At 48.0% G+C, this 22207-nt stretch overlaps 1 protein-coding gene across 3 annotated transcripts in view; it reads right to left on the reverse strand.

Annotated features, from left to right (window-relative positions):
* The window catches only part of LOC125751464 (protein MTSS 2-like), a 42247-nt gene that overhangs the window by 18710 nt on the left and 1330 nt on the right, over positions 1-22207 (reverse strand). For all 3 annotated transcript variants that reach the window (XM_049030295.1, XM_049030298.1, XM_049030297.1), the window contains exons 2-3: positions 14670-14731; positions 13890-13963 (exon numbers count right to left, since the gene is read on the reverse strand). In XM_049030295.1, coding sequence (XP_048886252.1) covers positions 13890-13963; positions 14670-14731 — 136 coding nt within the window. The remainder of the gene's footprint in view (positions 1-13889; positions 13964-14669; positions 14732-22207) is intronic.

Raw genomic sequence — 22207 nt, forward strand, 5'->3', positions numbered from 1 at the left:
CACATGATGGGAGGGGTCGGGTTGGGGGTTTGGCTTTGGAGGAGGGGGAGGGGGGCTGTGTAGAGAGTCCTCTGTACAACATTTGTCACTCTTTGAACACTCAAGTCCAAGCTTGCATTTGTGTGGCGCAGTGGGCTATGAAGCTGCACCTGAGATTAGAAAGTTGCTAGTTGAAATCCCAGGATCAGCAGAGTGCGTTCACTGCGGGGCCCTTGAGTGAGGCCCTTAACTCCTAAACTGTTTCAGGGACTGTCTGACCCCGCTTTCTCAAAGAAAAAGTTGCTTTGGATTAAAAACATAAATAAAATCCAGTCCATATACTAGAATCTCAGACAGTCTGCGACACACTGCTACTAACGGGATAGAAGATAGTAGATAGATTGTAGAGTCATTTCACTGAAGGAAGAGGCCCTTTGCCCAGAGTGATCAACAGCATAGTTCCCTCTACTGGTGGAAAGCATGGAGAACATAGATTCTGTCTGGGAGCAGAGGCACAGAAAAATGCTGCTTATTTTGAGTGGGAACATTCTGACAGACACCCACGCAGAGCCTGTGCGTGGCTTTACACTCTAGTTTCAATATAAACTGCTGCAAAAAAGATGCGTCGTTATTGCATACTACCAAACGTGTTGGGCGAGAACTGGAACAAGCAAGTTCCATTCAGGCGAAGATGGACTGTGTCCATGGCGGCGAACCAAACAAATGAGGTCCAGCCGGGGCACGCACACACAATGGTAGTCCCGGCTGAGCTGTATAAAGAAGACTGAAGTAGGTCACGCACACCCACGACATCACTAAATCCTAAACGCCTCCTACATTATTTTGTGGGAAGCAAAGAAGCAGAAAATAGCCACCTGCAGTACTGTTGCTGAGCTGAAGGGGCACTGCGGAGAACCAGTGTGTCCATTAACATTTGCCTTCCATTTGCAAAATGAGATGTCAGGCCGTAACGACGCATATAAGAGTAAGACCAGCAGGTGACACAGTGAGTAAGGAGCACATTTTACACTGCAGCCGTGAGGAACGGATGTAATATCTGTAATGTCTGCAGCAAAAAAAAAGAATATTTTATTTTGTGGTTTTACAGAAAAATGACATAAAAGTTTTGTTAAGCTTCATATTAGCCCAGGGTGACAGTAAATTTTGCAAAGATGTTGACAGATTTAAGGCTCAGCTCAGATGCCGTTCGTCTGCATTGAGCATCAGTGCAGAAACTGAACAGACAGACAGCTAAAGCAGTAAGTCTGGCCTGTTCAGCACACTGGAGTTACTGCAGGGTCGCCGGGGGGGTTGAGCCCTTGTAAACAGAGCCAGAGGGTCAATGTCCAGGAATGTTGGCAGGTTTGTGCAAAGTTATCCTGAATTCCTATGGATCCTGCTAAAATCCCGGGGGGGGGGGGGGGGGGTCTTTTTGGGGCCATAAAACAGGAGCTCTGTTTAATTATACTGCCCTTCTCTCTGCGGTAAACATCTTCATTGAGGTCTTAAATTCTGCACTCAGTGGTAAATGACCATCACAGCTTCTTATGACTCACAGGTATGTGTCTCGCATTTCTCCCTCCTAACCTCTATATTTATTAATCGGGGGGGGGGGGGGGGGGGGGGGTTTCAACCTGTCCTACTTTCTGTGATTCCTGCAGCTTTATTTTATTTGCCAGCTGTTTCTGTACAAAGAAATGTACAAGTGATGCAAATAGCACATTACGAACATTCAGCTATCGAGGAGTCGACTCGGCGTAAGTGCAGCTCGGCTGGCCTGCCAGTGAACGCCCAGGCAGTGTGAGCGGCAGCAGGGTAGGAGCTACAGATTATTAACCTAATAAGACAATTAGCAAAAACCTAATAACTATTCTAACCCCCGTGTTCATTGATCTAGGGGTTTTTCACCTGTCCTGTACTCTGTGATTTTCACATTACGAGACGATGTGTCAGATATTTTTATTTTAACATCAGACATTTTTATTGTGGGCTAAGCAGAGCTGGGCGTTGGTGTCAGCTGAGGGAAGAGAGGGAGATGGGATGCTGAGGCAACGACTGTGGGGTTGAGGATGGCACTCTCTCTCTCTCTCTCTCTCTGACTCATTCACACAGCCCCCCCCCTGCCCCGAGCCCCTCCTCCCTGCACCCCCTCTCCTCACACCTCACTACTGCTTCCCATTCTGCCAGAGTCTCCATGGCAACCTGGGAGATAAAGCTGGCGGTGGGATATAGAGGCAGAAACAGCAAACCCCCCCTCCCCCGGAGCCCTGCCGCAGCTGTCTGCATGTGACTGCGCAGAGCGTCAGAGAAAAACACACGCAGGCACATTTTCACACACGAGTCCGGCCCTTGCCACACTAGACCGTGTTTGCATAAATTCTCCCACACACATTCATACACACGCTCATATACAGAAACACATGCACAGACAAGCACAGTCACTTATACACATACTCAGACACTCTGTCATACACAAACACACGCACACACACACACACACACACACTGATATCCGCGCCACGTAGAGCTGTGTGTGGACTGTCAGGAGTTCATACAAACGACATTCAGAGGCTAGCAGGAAGCCTTGATGCTGCGCGGCTTCAGGAATGTGAAGCGTGCCCCCCCAGGGGAGCTGGGGGGCTTCAGCGGATGTGTTTTATGGGTGATGCTCAGCTTCTAGGGCTGCTGCACGCCTTCGTCAGAATCATGATCCAAAACCTGAATAGCACTGTGAGCATGTTTATCAGTGTGTGTGCTGGTCTTTGTGTGTCTCTGAGTGCGTACTGTGTGTGTATGTGTGTGTGTGTGCGTACATGCATACGCACATTCCAGTGCACACACACACTCTGTTGACACACTCCGGTTCTTCCCCCAGCCCCGGTCGCTTGTCCCACTTGGCCAGGAGCCCTGAAACATTCTGGTCATGTCTCGCACAGGGAACCAACCACGCAGGAAGTCAGGGAGACACAGCATGCCAGACGCTCCTCACCTCTCGCCCCCACACCTGCTGCCGACATCCAAAAGCATGGCATATATGAGGTGACGCATCCACACGCACACACACATAGACACACACACAAAAAGACTTGCAGACAGCAGAGGGTTGCATAGACGGCACAGACACCCATCAGAGGGGAATCACGGGGGCAGTTTAAAACCCCCCTGGTTATCATCAGAGCTGTGGGGGAGCGGGGTGAGATGTGAGAGTGAGGAGAAAGACTAGGCAAAGCTGCCCAGAAGAGAGAAGCGAGAATGGGATACAAGCTGACTGAGGAATGGAGGAGAAAGCAGGATGAAGGCTCTTCTGAGAGAGACCGTGCTCACGTTTCCAGGGTTACCGTCACCAACGCCTCACATCTGCAGAACCCAGGCCCAGGTTGGCACGGCAACAGTGGACCGCTATGAGATGGGTGCTGAGATTCGGCCCAAACTTCCAAGACCAGGACAGAGTGTGCTTTCTGTGGCAGGCCCACGCTTGGACACCAATGCATCCGCTCAAAACGAGAGCCTCAAGCCTTCCATTGGTGCAATTACACCCTTGCTGTCAATAGGTGGCGCAGCGGTTTATGTGAAGGCTGCTACGTTTCACTATCAGTTACATCTGTGAGTGATAAATGAAGGAAATGCCAGAATTAGCCTCGTAACAGTGATTATGTGGGCGAGTACATGTGCATGTGTTTGTTTATGTCTGTTTGTAGCACATAAGGGAATGTAGAAATATAACAAGGGAGAATTCACGAGGAGAAATCAATAAAACTGGCATTTATCACCTCAGTAAATGAGATATGAGATGCCAGCATAGAAATTCTGGAATGTGAGCATTTTTCTTCATCTGCTGAATGTTTTCCATGTAAAAACTGGGCCCAGATTATGAGAATCGGTTTATATATGCATGGGCGATTTTTTTTTTTAGCACAGATGGATCCCCATGCTTACACATGGAGGCAGGCTGACCCAGGAACTGGGCTCCTTATGTTTATGTACAGAAGGCTGGTGAAGAATTGCAGCACAGAAGGGCCTGAGTGTATGGAACAGGAGGGCAGGCAGTAAATGCTACGGCCTCCGCACATTGTTTGGTGATGGGTTTAAGACTCACGATTGTGATGTCATAGTGGGTCCCCACCTTGTGCAGAACTGCTACACTGTAGATTGACTTGGTCACATTCTGGACGCACTGGAATGTTGCAAAGCCTTATGGGAGCTCATTTTGCCTCAGGACTAATGGTGCCTAACTAAGTAACAAAACTCAACACAAATGAGAGAGCAGGGTCAGCCAGTCCGTAGAGCAGTTGGGGGTTAAAGGGCCCAACAGTGACATCACTCTGCCGACCCTGGGATATGAACTGAAAACCTTCTGATCGCCGACACGGCATCTCAAACTGCTGAGCCACACACTGCCCCTGTTAGATCTAGAAAGCTTCCAATCATGAGTACAGGGTCCTAACCTGAGGAGCCCCACTCAACCTTGACTGCCGCCTTGGTTCAGGATGTCGCAGTGGCAGGTTCAGAACATCCTGAGCAGAAGCTCATTGTGAAAAAAAAAGGAATGGAGTAAAATCAAAGCAGCGATATCGTAAGATTTAAATCAGGGATGATTTCACACCCAGACCCTGAGATCATGCCAGATGCCATTACGCTGACAGTCAGGCACATCGACATGGCGAGAACCCAGAGACACGGGCTGTTGGCGCCTGAGATGGAGCGCGGAGCCTTTTACCCGAAACGTGATTAGATCTGCTCGAGGTGGCGTGGCTTGTAAATCCACCTGATTGGCCGGGGGGGGGGGGGGGGGGGGGTCATCACCAGCCCAGCTGTTGGATTCGCAGCCCTGTTCGCATTACGGATGCCTTTGAACATCGTGTGCCACCCGCCATGTTAGGGAAGTGGGCCCGCAAGAATCATATCTGAAACATTTTAATGACATGCTATTAGGGCAGCGATAAATATTCACGCAGTCCTCAATAATGACTAACAGGGTCCGAGCACCAGGATCACTGCTGGAGGGAGGGTGTCATGGAGGGGTGAGTTAATCATGAACCTTCCCCCTCTGGCCATACAGCATGACGTCGATAGTGCGATAAATTCTCATGTATTCACACTTTTGTAATTCCTGTAGAGAGTTTCATAGCAAAACTCACAGCGGAGATACATCAGCAGACACAAGCCAGCTGGAGGTCTGATCTTCGAAGGGCTGAGGTCGCAGCAGGCAGGGTGACGAGCCAATCAGAAGCTTTTGGTCAAGAGATAAACGACAGACTTGCCCAGTACCAGCTTAGTTTGAATCCCATAGTGTCGGAGTGGAATTAGTGAGAAATGAGAGCTCACCGCTGGGGGATAGCAGGCACGTGTGCACTCATCTGTGTGTGTGTGTGTGTGTATGTGTGTGTGTGTGTGTGTGTGATTGTGAGCGAGTGAATGTGGGTACTCAGACGTTCAGTGTGCGGCGGTCAGATGTTTACAGCTGTGGGAACTTCCTGGCAGAGGAGCGCTGCTAAAAATACTGCAGCACTGCACTCCAGATGTGTTTTCCATTACACCAGTTACATGAGGGGAGACAAAAGGAAATACTTCCACAGAAGACATTTATTCTCCAAACAGCCATTACACAGCAGACTGATTCCACCCCCCCACTCCCCCGATCTGGGACGGCCGCCACACTATAAATAGAAGCACGCTGACTTCACATCGGCCGCTGGCGGCTCCGGATACGGGACCCTCCAAGTGCCACTTGCAGGACACGATGTCACGTCCCAGACAAACATCTCGCTCAGCTTGTTTCTCCTTTAACCCTAAAAGGATCTGGGTCTCTGAAACCCGACTCTGCCCCATCTGCCCCATCTGCCCCATCTGCCTGTCTTGTGCTGTCCCACGCTCCTTTGCTCCACGCTCTCTTGCTGCCTCCCCTCCTCCTTCCCCAGCTCCCCCTCCCTTCACCTCCTCCTCAAACTCCCCGTCACCAAGCTCCATTTCTCTTTTCTATCAGCACGCACTTCCTCCCCCCTCCCTTCACATCTCCCTCCTCCTTCTCTACGGCTTCCCTCATTTATCCCCATCCACCCTTCCTTCTCTCTATCTAGTCCCTTTCCTGTCCCCCCCCCCCCCCCCCCCCCCCGTTCCCTTTCCCAGAATCATGTACAATCAAATACGCTTCAGGCCTGGCTTCTAAGTGCTAGGTGAGCCATGGGGGGGGGGGGGGGTAATTACTGTCCTTTTTCAGTTTAGTTTGTAATGCAGCTGCATCAAATATTGTCTACAGTAGTTATACAAATGAAGGAGAAAGCCTGGGTGTTTCTCAGCATGCATGCATGACCATGTTCTCATGTACCCATGTTACATCATCTTCCATTGCCGAAGACCAGTTCCAATACTAAGAACAGAAGAACAGATGACGGTAAAAATCCCTGGATGCCATTCTTGCCCCGCCCTAAATACACTATATTGCCAAAAGAATTGGGACACCCTTTGCAGCTATAACTCATCTGGGCAGGCTGTCCACAAGGTTTATGGGAATTTTTGACCATTCTTCCAGGGGAGCATTTGTGAGGTCAGGCACTGATGTTGGAGGAGAAGGCCTGGCTCACAGTCTCCGCTCAAATTCATCTCAAAGGTGTTTTATCGGGTTTAGGTCAGGGCTCTGTGCAGGCCAATCAAATTCCTCCAAACTAGACTCACTCATCCATGTCTTTATGCACCTTGCTTTGTACACTAGTGCACAGTCATGTTGGAAGAGGAAGGCACCATCCTCAAACTGTTCCCACAAAGTTGGGAGCATGAAATTGTCCAAAATGGCTTCAAATGCTGCAGCATTAAGAGTTCCTTTCACTGGAACTAAGGGGCCAAGTCCAACCCCTGAAAAACACCTGCACACCATAATCCCCCCTCCACCAAACTTTACACAATGCAGTCAGGCAAGTACCGTTCTCCTGGCAACTGCAAAACCCAAACTCGTCCATTGGATTTCCAGACAGGGAAGCATGATTCATCACTCCAGAGAACACATCTCCACTGATCTAGAGTCCAGTGGCAGCGTGCTTTACATCACTGCATCCGACACTTTGCATTGTCTCCGCTCTGTGATTTTATGTGGCCTACTATTTCGTGGCTGAGTTGCTCTTGTTCCCAATTGCTTCCATGTTGTTATAATACCACAGTTGGAATGTTTAGTAGTAAGAAAATGTCATGATATCACGGTGTCACACTTGAGGTTCCTCCAAAGAAAAGCACGAGACTGTCATCTCCCTGAACGAGCTGCTCAACGAAAAACATCTGCAACAGCTCACCGAGTCAAACGAATAATTTAGATGCAAGTGCTACTCTTCATGGGCCAAGTATGATCCCAAAATCAAGAGTGGCCTCTTGGAAACCATATTAATTTCTGTAGAAGCTTGTGATTTTGAATAACGATAGGGCTTGTGGGCTTGCATCATTAACGCAGCATGAGGCCGAAGAGGCCACATAGGTCAAGATCACGTCAACCCAGTATGGAGTTGGCTCCCTGCCACATGACACCAGCAGACTGGAGAGGAGAAGGACAATCTTTAGCAGTGTTTCTCAACTCAGTCCTCTGGGACCCCCTGACAGTCCACATTATTGTTCCCTCCCGGCTCCCAATACACCTGAACCAAAGAATCAAGAATAAATCAAACAAGCAAGAACAAACCAAACTAACACCAAATACCTGGTACAGGCGTGTTGGGAGAAAACAAAAATATGGACTGTCTGGGAATCCCTGAAGACTGGACTGAGGAAGGATTGATTTTAAGGACCGTCCAGGATTGAGACGCTTCATAGTTATCAGCCGTCAGCTCAGCTTTTCTGCAGGTTCCACCCCCACCCAGACATTTAGGTGTCAGAAATCCCTGAAAGCTTGATTATCAGGAAGCTGGGATCACCACGATGCCATGGGAAGAAAGCCTTACTACCAAACCCCGATCGCAATCAGCACCGATAAATCATGTTCAAGTATCTCACAGAAATCCAGGTCTGTGTCAATCACTCATCACTTGGACTAGTGACCCCTCACTCCCAAATCCATAACCTGGATCATAACCGTCATTTCTTCCAAGCTCATGATAACGATTTCCACCTCTCCCAAAGTACTTTCAAAAGAATCATCAGCGTTATACCACAACCAAATGCCCCCAAGCTCAAATCACAAGTGAACTCCAGAACAGGACCAAAGGTTTCAGTTAATAAACCAGACACGAATCTATCAGTAAGACATATTTTTATCAGATCGCACAGAATGCAGTTCAAGTAAATCTGGATTTTTCTGGAAGAAATTCAGGTCAAGTTCCCTTGCAAAGGTACAGCAAAAGGACCCTACTGGGTGGGGGCTTAACAGCTGACATCCCACTCCTATTCCTAGCAGCCAAGATAACAATAATAATTAGAGCGTGCTAGAGTCAGTCAGAGGACTTCCTGAAAATCATCAGCTGGTCCAAAAGTAGAGGCCAACTTCCCATAGCGCAACCCCACCTTCATGCTACTACCAGCACGAAGAACCAGATTTTCCAACACCCTACAGCTTAAGCCAGTGTCTCCCACAATGCATTGCTGTTTCTTGTGTCTAGAAACACTGGGGAATAGCCAGCAAACTTCCATTTGCACAAGATACCACTCTTGGTTGCCCACGGTGATGACTATCTTTGCCTATTTTTGGTGAGCTCTGCCGGTCCACTGGGTGGGTCCCTTGCACATCTACAAATATATGGAGTATGATGTTACAGACATGCTAACAATAACAGAAATTGCTTGTGTTCTCTGGTCAGTGTCCAGGCTTTTCCTCAGAGCTGTGGGAAAGTCTATAACACCGTGGCTCAGCCATCAGCTATTCAAGTCTGGGCAATGGGCCCACCTGAACAGTTCAACAGTAAAACATTAAAAATGCAGTAGGACAGTGTCCTATAATCGCAGTCCTATGAGCTTTGCCCTAAAATTCCAGCCCTATGTGCTGCATTCAAGGACATGCAGTCATGACAGACCATTGTGATTCTGGCATTTGATTTTTCTAATCTCAACCACCAAATTCAAGCATACATCCAAGAGTACAGCTTTTCATCTCAATACTAGCTTTTGATCTTTTGAGGATCATGCATTCCATTTTTGCATTCTATGTATATCCATGTTCAATGGGTTTGGAATCTGTAGCTGTGATCAGAATGTTGTTGGTTTAAATCCTATAGCTAGCAGAGTGATGTCACCGTTAGGCCCTTGAGCAAGGCCCTTAACCCCCAGTTGCTCCAGGGACTGTTCGAGCCTGGTTTCTCAATTGTACATTGCTTTGAATTAAAAGTGTATGCTAAATAGATAAATGTTAATGTAGGAGAAGCGTTTATATAGTCAGTCTACATGATTCAAACATGTATGTCTAAGCTATCTACTCAACGGTGCAACAAGCCGCTACAAATCGAAATTATGAAACCTCCAAACCTAAGCCAAGAGCGACACCCCACGCCAGGTCCCATCATGTGGTGTCCTCTGAGCCCCTGGGCTTTGGTTCCAGTGACACAAAGCACCATCTTTGTGTGTATGAAACTAGACGACCTGGTGTTTTTTCAGGCAGCTAACCTCGTGGATCTGACCTTAATAAACAGACAGAGGACGACAGGCCCTGCAAACCATCTCTTACTCATGTTTTATTACTACTCTTGTTTCTTTAAGCAGGCCTTGATGTGCACAGTGCCCCCTAGTGGCCGGGAACAGAAGGACTTGACTAAAATAAGGTTATACGATTTAAAAGGAGAGGACATCTGTGTTTTTAAGCAAACCAGACAAAGCAGCCATTATCCGAAAACATAAAAGGACAACAAATCACCTCACTGGCATCTACAAGAGCCATTAGCCTCATGGCATCTGCTCAAATGCTTCATTCTCCACCTACGTTTTCCGTTAATGAAGTTTCATTTAGGACATTGACAGCCCTGTTCAGAATGACCAGATGTAAGCCTTCCAGCAAATCCCCATAAAAACGCACCCAGACTTAGACCAAACGACTTACAGCATCCAAGAAACACAACAAACACAGTCATTACATGGCTGAATGACACAGGGAGCGAATATTCCAGAAGCAAGGTTGGAGGTCTACAGTCCTATGCCCCCATGCCATGAAGAGAAGAATGTTATTCCAGGTCTCCATCAACACTTTCTGATTACTGAGGGTGGGGGGGGGGGTGAGGTGAATGGCTGTCACCACCGTTACAGCAGGACCAGCTTGATAACCCCCCACACATTCACACAAACGCACATATGTAAACAGACGTGCACCGCATATTCAACTTATGCAAAGCATGATACCCATAAACAAAAGAATGAAACAACATAAAACGATGCAAACAAACAATGCCGTCCTGCGCCAGCCTAGATCTGTCATGGGAGCAATCCCACAATCCCACTGCATTTCTCCTTGGGGAAACCTTCAGTTGGCAGGGTACACCAGAACCACCACCAATTAATTATGTGGGAAGAATGTCAATATTAATTGGCAAGTGGCCACTATGTCCCCTGGCCTCTTGTGGCAAGGCAGAGTAGCGTAGAGTTGCCCTTGACTAAGAATCCTATGAAGGTCAAAACACCCATGGAACTCTATGCTTTTCTGTTTCGTTGCTTGCTGGATAAAATGAAACCTTTCAGTCTTCAGACTGGATATTTCAGAGCTTTATTTAAAGTATCACCCATTCTTCTACACCCTTCCATCCAGCATACGGCAGGGAGCTCACAGGAGCAAATGAGGTTAATTGCATCTTGCAGCAGAACCTCTCCAGATGTGAATCTGCAACTTTTTGGTCACAGGTTTCTCAACCAATCACCTACTTAGATGTTCTCACAGGCTGCATCAGCTGCCACTGATCCGGGATCGACGCCGGAGGCCATTACCGGCTTTCATCCTCAACCTCCTCATCTTCAGAGCATATACCGCGACATCTGTCCTCGCAGCCTTTTAGTCATGTGTTTGGGATCCCGCTTCGCAGAACAGAGTAAGTGGAATTTCGACCATAAGACTGAAAAGACGATGAAGGTGCACCAGGGGTGTTCCCCGGCCATGGAGCTGCAGCTAGTTGTTAAAACGTACTGGAGGTAGTTTTGCAAATGTGCCTGCGCCATTGATGTATGAATGCGAGTAGGCGTATTCCTGCAGCAGGATTGGCCAATGAGATAATAGCTTTTATCAGCCAGACCAGGACCAACCAGCGAGTACCGATGCCAAAAAAGGTGGAGTTGGGGGCGGGGGGGGGGAGTCACTACCTAAATGCTTCTCCCTGCTTGTCTAAATCCATCAAAGGCATCATCCTGATAGGTGTGGGCTGCATCATGGTGAGTTAATATTCATACAAAAAGTGTGAGAAAAGGGACAATGCTTAAATCTGTAGCCTTTTGGTCAATGAATATTGACCCTCATATTAATTACATCTGGAGAGCAGGCACTGTCAGCAGAAATTAAATGGATCTTAAATACCGCAGTCAAGAGCGAAGTAGCATGCCTGCTCCCCGGGCGCTCACCTGGGAACCGTTTATTTCCAAGCTCATCTTATAACTGTTACCATACTGGGCTTTTTGGCAAATAAATAACTGAGAATGACACGGGCGCCTGAAGGGCAGCCCTCAGATGGACCTCAGCCGTGGCAAGCAGCATAGGGGGCCCGTTTGACCCCAGTCTGCAGACATTTACAAAGATCCGGAAAGTGAATTCTGCTTCATTGCAACGGGTCGATACTTTGGTTCGTTAAAAGGGGCACTGTTCAGCATCTTTGTTAATGATTATGCTAGTAGTTGTTAAATGCATGTGTGTGAATGAGCAGACACATTCTCCTGGGCGTATGTAAATATGCACAGATACACCCCCCCCCACCCCAGCCGAGCAGCCCCATATCTTGCAGCCCCCAAGCTCCCCGCCAGCTGTAGCGATGGAGAAAGCCATCTCTCCAGTGGGCATCAATCACATTTATGATCATCGTAACATTAGCTTCTTCTCGGCTGGTGTGGGGAAGCTGTAAAAACATAATGAATACGTTGATGAAGCTGGCCCCCCCCAGCCCCCGCCCCCAATGGGGCCCCCCACGCCAGGCCCACAGGTTTAGCGGTCAACTGGGCGTCCCGGCGCAAAGGCCAGCTCTGCGGGGGAGAGGGGGGTAATGGGGGTAATAGGGGCAGGAGGCGTAGCTGAGCAGATGACCAGGTGGACAGGAGCATAGGGCAGTAAAAAGCTGGAATTAATCGAGACACAGACCAGCATCAACCTGCTAGAGGCTAGACGCCCCATCTCCCCACCTCCCCCGAGACCCCCAGAGGGGAGGAAAGAGCTGCACCTCATTATTTTCTGCTCCTAATGATGTTTGCTCCCTCCCCTGCCCGCCCCCTGCGACATGTCTGGAACCCCCCCACCCCCCATCCATGGCTGCCCTTGACCTGCTAACAATTTGTCTGAAGCGAGTCCCTGAGATGGTTGTGCTAGTATGTTTGGTGGGGGCATTGGAATGATGCTGCCGCCCCCCCCCCCCAGTGGTCAGCATCCAGCTCCCAGTGACCAGTACCCAGTGCCCAGCTCCCAGTACCCAGAGCCCACCTCCCAGTAGCCAGCTCCCAGTAGCCATCTTCCTACTCCCAGTACCCAGCCCTCAGCTCCCAGTACCCAGCCCTCAGCTCCCAGTAGCCATTTTCCTACTCCCAGTACTCAGTTCCCAGTATTCTGGGGCCTTAAGACTCATTTCGTGGTGATGGGTCACATATGCACATGTATGCTCACATGTATGCTCGCGCCCTAACACGACTACACATGCACACACACATGCTTGCACACACACAAGCACAGTCTTACATACAACACAGAAACACACTGGGGTTAATTCAGAACTGAGGCCTTGGTGACCAGCACTGATTTCACCTCCATCGCCATTATGAGATACATCTCCCATCCCCTTCCATCACCATCTCCTCTCATCCCTCTATCCCCTTTCATCCTTCACCTCCTCTCATCTCTCCATCTCTTCTCATCCTTCTGTCTCCTTTCATCCCTCACCACCTCTTTTCACTCCATCTCCTTTCATCTCATCTCCTCTCATCCCTCCATCTCCTCTCATCCCCCATCTCCTCTCATCCCTCTATCCTCTTTCATCCTTCACCTCCTCTCATCCCTCCATCTCCTCTCATCCCTCTGTCCCCTTTCATCCCTCACCCCTCTTATCTCTCCATCTCTTTTCATCTCATCTCCTCTCGTCCCCCATCTACTCTCAAACGCCCATCCTTTTTCATCCCTCACCTCGGCTCATCTCTCCATCCCCTCTCATTCCCATCTCCTCTCATCCCTCTATCCCCCTTCATCCCTCACCTCCTCTCATCCCTCCATCTCCTCTCATCCCTCTGTCCCCTTTCATCCCTCACACCTCTTATCTCTCCATCTCTTTTCATCTCATCTCCTCTCATCCCCCATCTACTCTCAAACGCCCATCCCCTTTCATCCCTCACCTCCTCTCATCTCTCCATCTCCCCTCATCCCTCCATTCCCTCTCATCCCTCCATCTCTGCTCTCTGCACATTTAACAGTCGGCTTTCTTTCAACCTCATTCCTGGAGAAAGTTCCTGAAATACGACACAGCATGTGCCAAGTTCTTAAGATGGATAATGTTATTTTAAACCTTTTCTGTACTTAACACACGAAACCAAAACACAACTGGTATTACCCAGCATATAGCCCCCATTTGGGTAGAAGAGGCAGTTCACAATCCCTTTCTGACAGAAACAACAGCATGTCACAGAACACTGGTCCATTCTGGAGTATCACAGCCAAAGGAGGATGATTCCTCCCCGTAGACAGAAAGACCAAAATACCAAAGACTAACAGCTGGTTCAATAACAGGCAGACAGAGGGAGATCTAACAGGCAATATCCAACCCCCTCCCCCCGAAAGCCCTCACCTCTGGTGTTGGTCGCCATGTCCGCCACCTTCTGAAAGGCATCCAGAAAGGCCACTGCGGCCAGCACTGTGGTCCTGCCAGTGCCCAGAGAGAGAGAGAACGGGAGAGAGAACAAGGTAGATTGAGAGAGTGTTCCTTCTGGTAGAATTTGACTTCACGAAACTGACAAGGAAAGTGGAGAGAAAAAAGGACTGCAAATCCTACGGCAGCCATCTATACACTGTAATTGATCCATTTTTAATTCATTTTATACTTTGTTTTTCAGTTATCAGTTTTATGTTCAGATCATATCTGCCAAATTGAACAAACCATAAAGAATTCAATTCAATTCTGTTCAACTCAGTTCAATTGAATGGAGCCGAAAGGGTGAGGAAGCTGACTCTGAATCAGAGCGTTTGTCAGGCCGCCATACATCAATGTCACGGTTACGGAGTGAAGGCTGCAGCCTGCAGTCACATGACCCAGGGGCGCTAGCCACTAGCTGCTAGCTGGCAAGGAACGGCAACGACATGCGGGTTTGTCATGCCAGACTCTTACTGCATATCATGTGATATTTCAGGGAACAGCTACACCCCAGGGACTGTCTGCAATGTCTGCTATGTTACTTATTATGGTACCTTGTAGACTAATCTGAAGTGATTTATAAAGTGTAAAATGTCACACAGTTGGACCTCAAACATCCTGTTAATGACTTTTACTGCAGGGAGGCCCTGCAAAGGAGTGAGACGTATCTGTTTGGGACAGTGGTTTGGGCCATATAACCAGCATAACAGGACTCACCTGAGCTGGGAGTGGAGCTTGGTGGCCTTGGTACTGAAGTCCTCCCATATCGGGTACGAGCACTACAACAGGGGAGAAAGGCAAGGGTCAGATGAGCAAAAGCACGATTGGGCAGACATGCAGGGGGCAGGGCTGAAATGCTGCAAGGAATTCTGGGTGGTGACATCACCTAAGCAGCAAAGCTACGGCGCTTCTCAAAGCCAAGCACGCAAAGATCATACGTGTGGTCTTGGCAAGACCGGTCTTGCTAACTCGCCCCCCCCATCAACGAACTTGGCGTGCAAAAAATCATGGGATTGGTCTCGTTTGGTGAAGATACAATTCACGTATCACTGACATTTGGGGCAGAGCAAGTCAGCAACTTCCAACTACATCCAGGGATTTTTACCATCCTCTGTACTTCTGTTTTTGTACTTCTGTATTCAAACTGGCCTTCAGCAATGGAAGACGATGTAAAATGTGTATGTGAGAAACACCGCAAGTATATAGGGCAGTCCTGTTACAGTTTAATAATGGCAGTTAATTGCACCCAGCTCCATATATATCATTGTTTAGCATTCTACATTCTCATTCGCCATATTCTCCCCAATCAAGTCTTTAGTCAGCTGTGACCTCACCAATTGTTTTTCCATGCCTGGGGTCACCATTTTGGCTACCTATGAGGTTTTCTCTGCATTATCTGGTCCCAGACGCCCTCTGAAGACTGCGAGAAATTAGCCACAGGTAATGCGATCAATGGCGCCGGCGCCGGGCCGGATCTCATGCGATGCCAAGGCCTCATTTGTCTTCTTGATGTCTCTTAATTCAGTCTAGAATCAAAGGGCAATTCCCCGAGGGCAGCTACCCCATCGGAACCCACGCACACACACACACGGGGCGGTCTGCCATCGATCCGCGCGGCCTTGCGAGTGCTGATAAAAGCGGGGGAGCCTCCCACCCAATCGCAGGCCGGCTTCATTAGCGTGTTTTGAATATTAATCAGTTGGCAAAGCTGGCTTAAGTCTCTAACACCACGCCTTTCCCAGGAGGGTGCATACAGGTTAATATCTCCCCCAGCTTGGTCCCAGGCTGTGAGATATGACCCAGAAATAACAGCATTAATTCCCTCCCCAGCCAACCAACTCTACCGCATGACACAATGGCTCCCTATAGGTGAATCTCCCAGCTCCAGGTAAGACAGATTACACACACTCAAGTAGTAGCGCACACTCACACAGTCGTACGCATACACACTCAGAACTGGAAACACATACAAATGCATGGACTGTAAACAAAAATAAAGTTTTCACTTAGCTACAAATGTAGCAGTTAGTCCAATACTCCTCCCACGCTGTTAGTAGAGGTGGTACAACTTGTTAGGATAATGTAAAAAAATACTACGAATGGCCAGTTCTTACACATTTATTTATTTGGAAGGCGCCAAAGTGACGTGAAATTGAGAGAGCAGGATCAGCCAGTCCCTTGAGCAATTGGGGGTGAAAGGCCTTGCTGAAGGGCCCAATGATAAAATCACTGAGCTCGTTTTGGGATTTGAACCTACAACCTTCCACATACAGGCACAGCATCCTAATCCGCTGAGGCACACATGACCCCCAGCTCAGCCTGCACCCTAGCCTTGGACCCAGTGCTCCCTGGGATAGGCTCCAGGCCCCTACTGCAACCCAGACAGGGATAAGTGGTTGGAAGATGTGGGGACGTCCGGCCAGCCACAGGACCACATTTTTCATGCTGCCGCCATGATGCAGTGCGATTACATCGTGGCTTCTTCCTCCCTGCTTCCACTGCCGCTTCCTGAGACATCAGCCAAATCCATCCTTTGCCAGGGGAGACCAGGTTGTCATAGTTACCAAACTGCGGCACACGGAAGAGGCAGAGATACTGGTAATCACTGTTAATTTGTTCCACAGATGTTTTTATCTAGCACGACTCCAGATATAATACAGGGAAGAGGTATTTCCATCATATATACAGAATTAAGGTCTTTAATACTATCAGCCACAGCACATGTGAGGTTAAAAATTATCTAACTAGGTGCATCCTGCAACCGCCTTCAGAAGTGTTAAAATCCTGGAGATGCTTAATGCTGGGATCAGGCGGGGCTGCTACAGCCGCCTGGAAACCACACAGCTAATGGCGAAGCTCTCCTGGAGAAAGCACACCCATCAGAGCGGGCTGCGGAGCAGAATTCCGGAAGCACGCTCCGTCTGAGCTAAAAGCTCATTGACGCTGACATTCCACACATGAGCACCTCGTCATGTAGAAATGGGAGATTCTGCTTTGGCAGACGCGAGGTGCCGTAGCACCACGATGACGGCAAATACAATGCGCTCGTGTCAGGAAGAGGAGTCCCCACTCGCAATAAGAGGAGGACAGCTGGGGAGTCTGAATTCCACATTATAAAGATGCTTAACTTTTGTACGGAAATTACGAAAGGCTCGATAAATTAAATACTCTCAGAAGATTAAAGTGACAAGAAAAAGGAATTAGCTGAGATTTTTATATTTGCTTAGGTGATAGTTACATCTCTAGCTCAAATGCTGCGAATTAAAAGAAAATTTACATGGGAGACATTTGGAAGAACAATAAATCGGGGAATTTTATGTAGCGCATCTGTAGTGCCAAGTTCACGGAGCATTTCACAAAAGATTTTCCAGGTGGAATAAAAAAAAAGACACTTTTCAAAATATTGGGAAATACAGGCTCACCATCCCCATGAATTCATGCTCATGGAAAATGGAAGGATGAAGATTTTTCCCTTTAAAGAGGCCACTTGAAACTAGTGATTATAAATACAGTAATCACAAATACTACTGTAGGTACTATATAAATATCTCTGGAGCACAGACGACGGCAGCGAAGAGTAAACCGTTTACTAATCCAGCTACTGGAGGTAGGGTGTTATCAGTAAGCACCTTCGCAGACGTACCAGGCTCCTTTCTCTATAGGAAGAATATTTCTTCTGAGCAAAGAATTCAGAAGACTCTCCATGTTCATCATTTGCAACATAAGCCTAAGAAAATGGCTGTAACTCCTTCATCTCCACTGGACTTCTTACAATAACCATTTAGATCGAGCACCTTAAGCGCTATGGCACCTGCTGGCCATTTCATTCCTCAGACTCAGGTCCAGATCAAGCAGGGTTAGGAATTGGTCCACCTCTTCTGGCCAGGCCTGCACCATCGACACTAAATCTTCCTCAAATTCTCAAAGGCCACTACGCTTTGTGTTGCTAGGCTGCAGATGCCAGGAGTCCTGGTGGAACGTACCATTCAGCCTCAGCCTCGCGATGCCGGGGATGGGATGAACCAATTTGAGATCAGATAGAGGAAGAGAGACCCAGCCACCTTGCCAATGGTTAACATCAGTGCCAAGACGGATTACTATTATTTTTGAGCACATTTCCACACGAATGTATCGACGCTCACAGATATAACTAAAGAACAGATTTCAGATGAGATTGTTTGCTGCATAATTTATGAGGCCAGCCTGGCATACTGCTGTCTGGCTGTAATAAGGGGATGCTGTAATGTTTATGTACCATCTCGGGCCTGGTTAAGCAGTCTGTTGCTGAGGCATCTGGTTTATCCGTTTGTCAGGAGGACCACATCTTCTCTACAGCGTAATCTTCTTTGTTTTGACGGTGTGGTGCTGGACCTTGCCCAGCCTACCTTCCCAGGCACCTCCGAGGTGATGCAGCTGATCTCAGTGATGAGCTTCTGGGATACCCCACTGCCCCCGCCCCGGAGTCCAGCCACTCTCCTGCAGCCCCGACAACCACCTCCCCCATGTCAGTAGCTGATTTATTCCAGATACAGCAGCCACACCAACTTGCCCCCCACTTTTCACACAAATTAATCGCCCACCCTGCTGTAGCCTCTGCCTTGTCTACTTTACATACGTTTTTGTGCTTTCGGGAAGCCTTTCAATTAAACGCAGAGGAACAGGCAGGGAAGGCAAACCAGCAGATGTATTGCTCCTCAAAGCACTGGGACATTCCTCGCTCAGCACCTCCTACGTAAGGCCTTGGCTGGATCGTCAGCCTTTCCATGGTTTGGCACAGACACCCGCAAAAACCTACTAGCTACTCCAAAGTCAGTCCCATCGTCAAATCCCATGTTGCTCTGCTTTTCCAGAAGAGCTTACAGTCTATTCTTAATGAACAGAGTCAAGATTGTACTTCGGAGTCAAGATTGTACTTTTTGGTTTACCACATGCTTGCAACCATGGAAAAAATAATCATTTTCATATAAGAGCCACTTCACAATGTTACATTGATTTATTCAGCCGACACTTTTATCTAAAGTGACATACAACTGGGAAAGCGGGATCAACCAGTCCCTGGAGCAATTGGGGTTAAGGGTTTAGCTCAAGGGCCCAACAGCGAAAGCACTCAGCTGACCACAAGTCTTGAACTGGTGACCTTCTAGTCAAGAGCACAGTATCCTAACCCACTAAGTCGCACCCTCTCTTCAACCAATCCATGGAATATTTACTGAGCTACAACATGTCAGTTGAGTTCTTCCGCTCACTAAAAAAACGACACTACGAATCTGACAACATACAACAACAGGAGCTCAAAGAAGCAAAATAATGAAGGAACCCCCCCCCTACCCCCCCCCCCCCCCGCTAAAGTGTTTTTTTTCCTCTTCTTTACTAACAGCTAAATGCAGGTTTACTCAAAACCCTGTTGAGTTTGGTATTAGTATTACGAGGGCGAGATGGCAGTCCCCAGCCCTGGGGGGGGTGAGGATGTGTGGGCAGATGCAGGGGATACACATCACCCTCAACATCCTGATCATTGGTGGAAGTTCTGCAGAATAAACCAAACTCGACTCTACAAGTTTCAGTGACACACTCAAGCCCCGCGACTTCATTAATTGGCCATCTGCAGCAATGCCCTCTGGGGGATTTCAAAGCTCTTCAGCAAGGGCAGCAGTAAAGCTTCCTATTGTGAAAACATGTTTATGGGAAAATATGAACTGCAGACATTTCTTTACGTAATTAATATTCACCCTTTGCCGTCAGCTGATAAAAATGTGTCTCTGGTAGATTTCCCGCCACATAAAGCACATAAAAGTTTTTTACGGTCTGCCTCAGATGAGCCATACTGATGAATCGCAGCACACACGGAGAAGAATGCAATCTTTGTTTTTGCACTCTGTTTCCAAAACGACCTTCTAGCTACTTACAAGTACTCACGAGATGCACAAAGATGCAGTCGACTGGGAGGAGGATGTTATCAGTCCACAGAGCACACCAGTTCAAATACTGCTCCGTTGGCCATTAGAACTGTGTTCCAGACTGGATGTTTGTTAATGACTTCTGACGGATTGCTTTGTATACTTCCAGAACTTTCTATGATGTCAAGCTAAACTGACACTCAAGGCTTCTCATATAGTGGACTGTGAACAACTATTCAGTACAGTCAGTAAAGGACACACAATACATGCATCCATATATACACCACACACACGCTGACAGATACGCACACACAAGCAAAACCCTAATCCCAACTGTGATGACCTTAACCCCAACCCAGCCCTAACCTTGACCATAAAAAACCAAACAAAATACAAGACTTTTGGCATTTTTAGGCAGTCACAGATTTCTATCAAATTGTTTCCCTTTGTGGGTACTGACAGAATGGACCCCACAACGTCAAAATAACAGATATAACAAAATAACAGCTAGCAATGTAATATATACATCATAACATCCCCCCCCCCCCCCCCCACAGACACACGTGAGTAAAGATTCCCTATAGTACTGTGAAACATGACAAAACAAACGTGAAGGAAGACAAGCTCATCAAACATGAGAGAGTCATGTGTCAGGCTGACACAACAGAGCCGCTCTCATCTGCATTGCTCAGCCCCCTCACTGACTACAGCCCCTCTCACTCAGCCCCCCCCCCCCCATTCCTCACAAGCCTTTACAATTTAATGTGCACCTCTTAAAGGTCTAAAGCTGGGATAGGTTAGCAGGGAACATGACCCCAGTTATCCTCCCACTGGTCTGATCTTACAGCCAAAATAACCTTTAAGAAATGCATTCATGCCCGGATGTTTACATGGGTGAACACACTGAGATAGAGACACACGCACACCAGCGCATTAACATACGCATGCCAATAAATATCCCAAAGAAAGTATCTAGAGTGACTCTCCCTTTCAGAGAAGGTGGCCAACGCAGCACAAAAGGGATCTTCCAAATCCTGCTCTGTTTGGATTTTGGGGGGACTCTCGACATCCTGCGAACAAAGGCGAGCTTGAAGGAGCGCCTCATTCAGAGCCCCTAAAATGCGCTGGCCTTATTGTCATGAGATCCCCCATCCCCCCTCTCCCCTGCCCCCACCCCGGGGGCATTGTTGCCAATTAGCACAGACACAGACAGACCACATGTGGAAAGACAACACGGCCAATGGCAGACCTGCGAGCGTGCCATCCCAAATCTCAGTCCAAGAGGCATCTCTCATTATCACTGACCATCCCAATTCCAACTGCTATGGGTCTGTTGCAGCCACAAAGCTCTGATCAACAAGGTCTGTCAACCTACTCGAGATAAACCATCTGAGTGGACAGTATGACGGGCCACGGTGGCCTCATTTTTACTCCTCTCTGCACTCTGCTTTTCCTCGTCCTTTGTGCATGATTTCACTCCTTTATCTTCGTCTCCCTGGTTCTCACATTACTCTAGCTGTTCATCATCTCTGTGCCTTTCTCTATGTCGAGGAAACACCAACTCAATGAGTCATATGAGCGATTAACAGGCTGCGTCAGTGTTGGTGCACTCACCATTTCTGCCCATTGACCTGCCTTCCAGCCTTAACAGAAGCCATCTGGAGGTTGATTAAACTCCCAAAAGATCCCCAAAATCACGGTGCGATCACACTGGCAAATGAGATGACAAACCACCTGAATCTAGGTTCCCTTGCCTTCTAGCTGACTTCTACACCACCTACCAAGGCCAACCTGTACCTACAGCTTTGGTGTAAGCAAGTGCTGGTGCTAGATGAACGAAAAAGTTGAGACAAAGGCAAGTACATCTTGGATTGGAGTTTCTCACCCCCTGAATTATGCATGTACTGTAAAAGACGGCAGCCCAGCCAAAGCAACTGAAAGACCGTGACCACTGTGACCGGCTAACCCCACTCCTCCAATCACATTGCTGCTACTGCAGAAATGGTTTGACCCATATTTCAGTAGCTCTGTAGTCAGGCATACAGCATTGTGCAGACACGTGTGTTTGCGTGTGTAGATGAATAATCACTAAATTATGAATAAGACTGGGGGGGGGGGGGGGGGGATCGACTCAGAAAACAATTCATCCCAGGTTCATCTGAAACCTTTCGTGTCCTTTGATGTTGACATGGCTTTGGGAATACTTGGCAGGGATAAATAGAAATTATAATCACGGTTATGTTTAAGTATTCTCAAATGCATAATAATGACGACGATAATGAAGGCAAAGGCAACCAGGGCGAGGGTGACAAAAACAATGACATCCAGCGGATGACTGTCACTATTCGCCATCACCTT

This window comes from Brienomyrus brachyistius, chromosome 11 (genome assembly GCF_023856365.1).
Source record: "Brienomyrus brachyistius isolate T26 chromosome 11, BBRACH_0.4, whole genome shotgun sequence".
In the NCBI taxonomy this organism is placed as follows: domain Eukaryota; kingdom Metazoa; phylum Chordata; class Actinopteri; order Osteoglossiformes; family Mormyridae; genus Brienomyrus; species Brienomyrus brachyistius.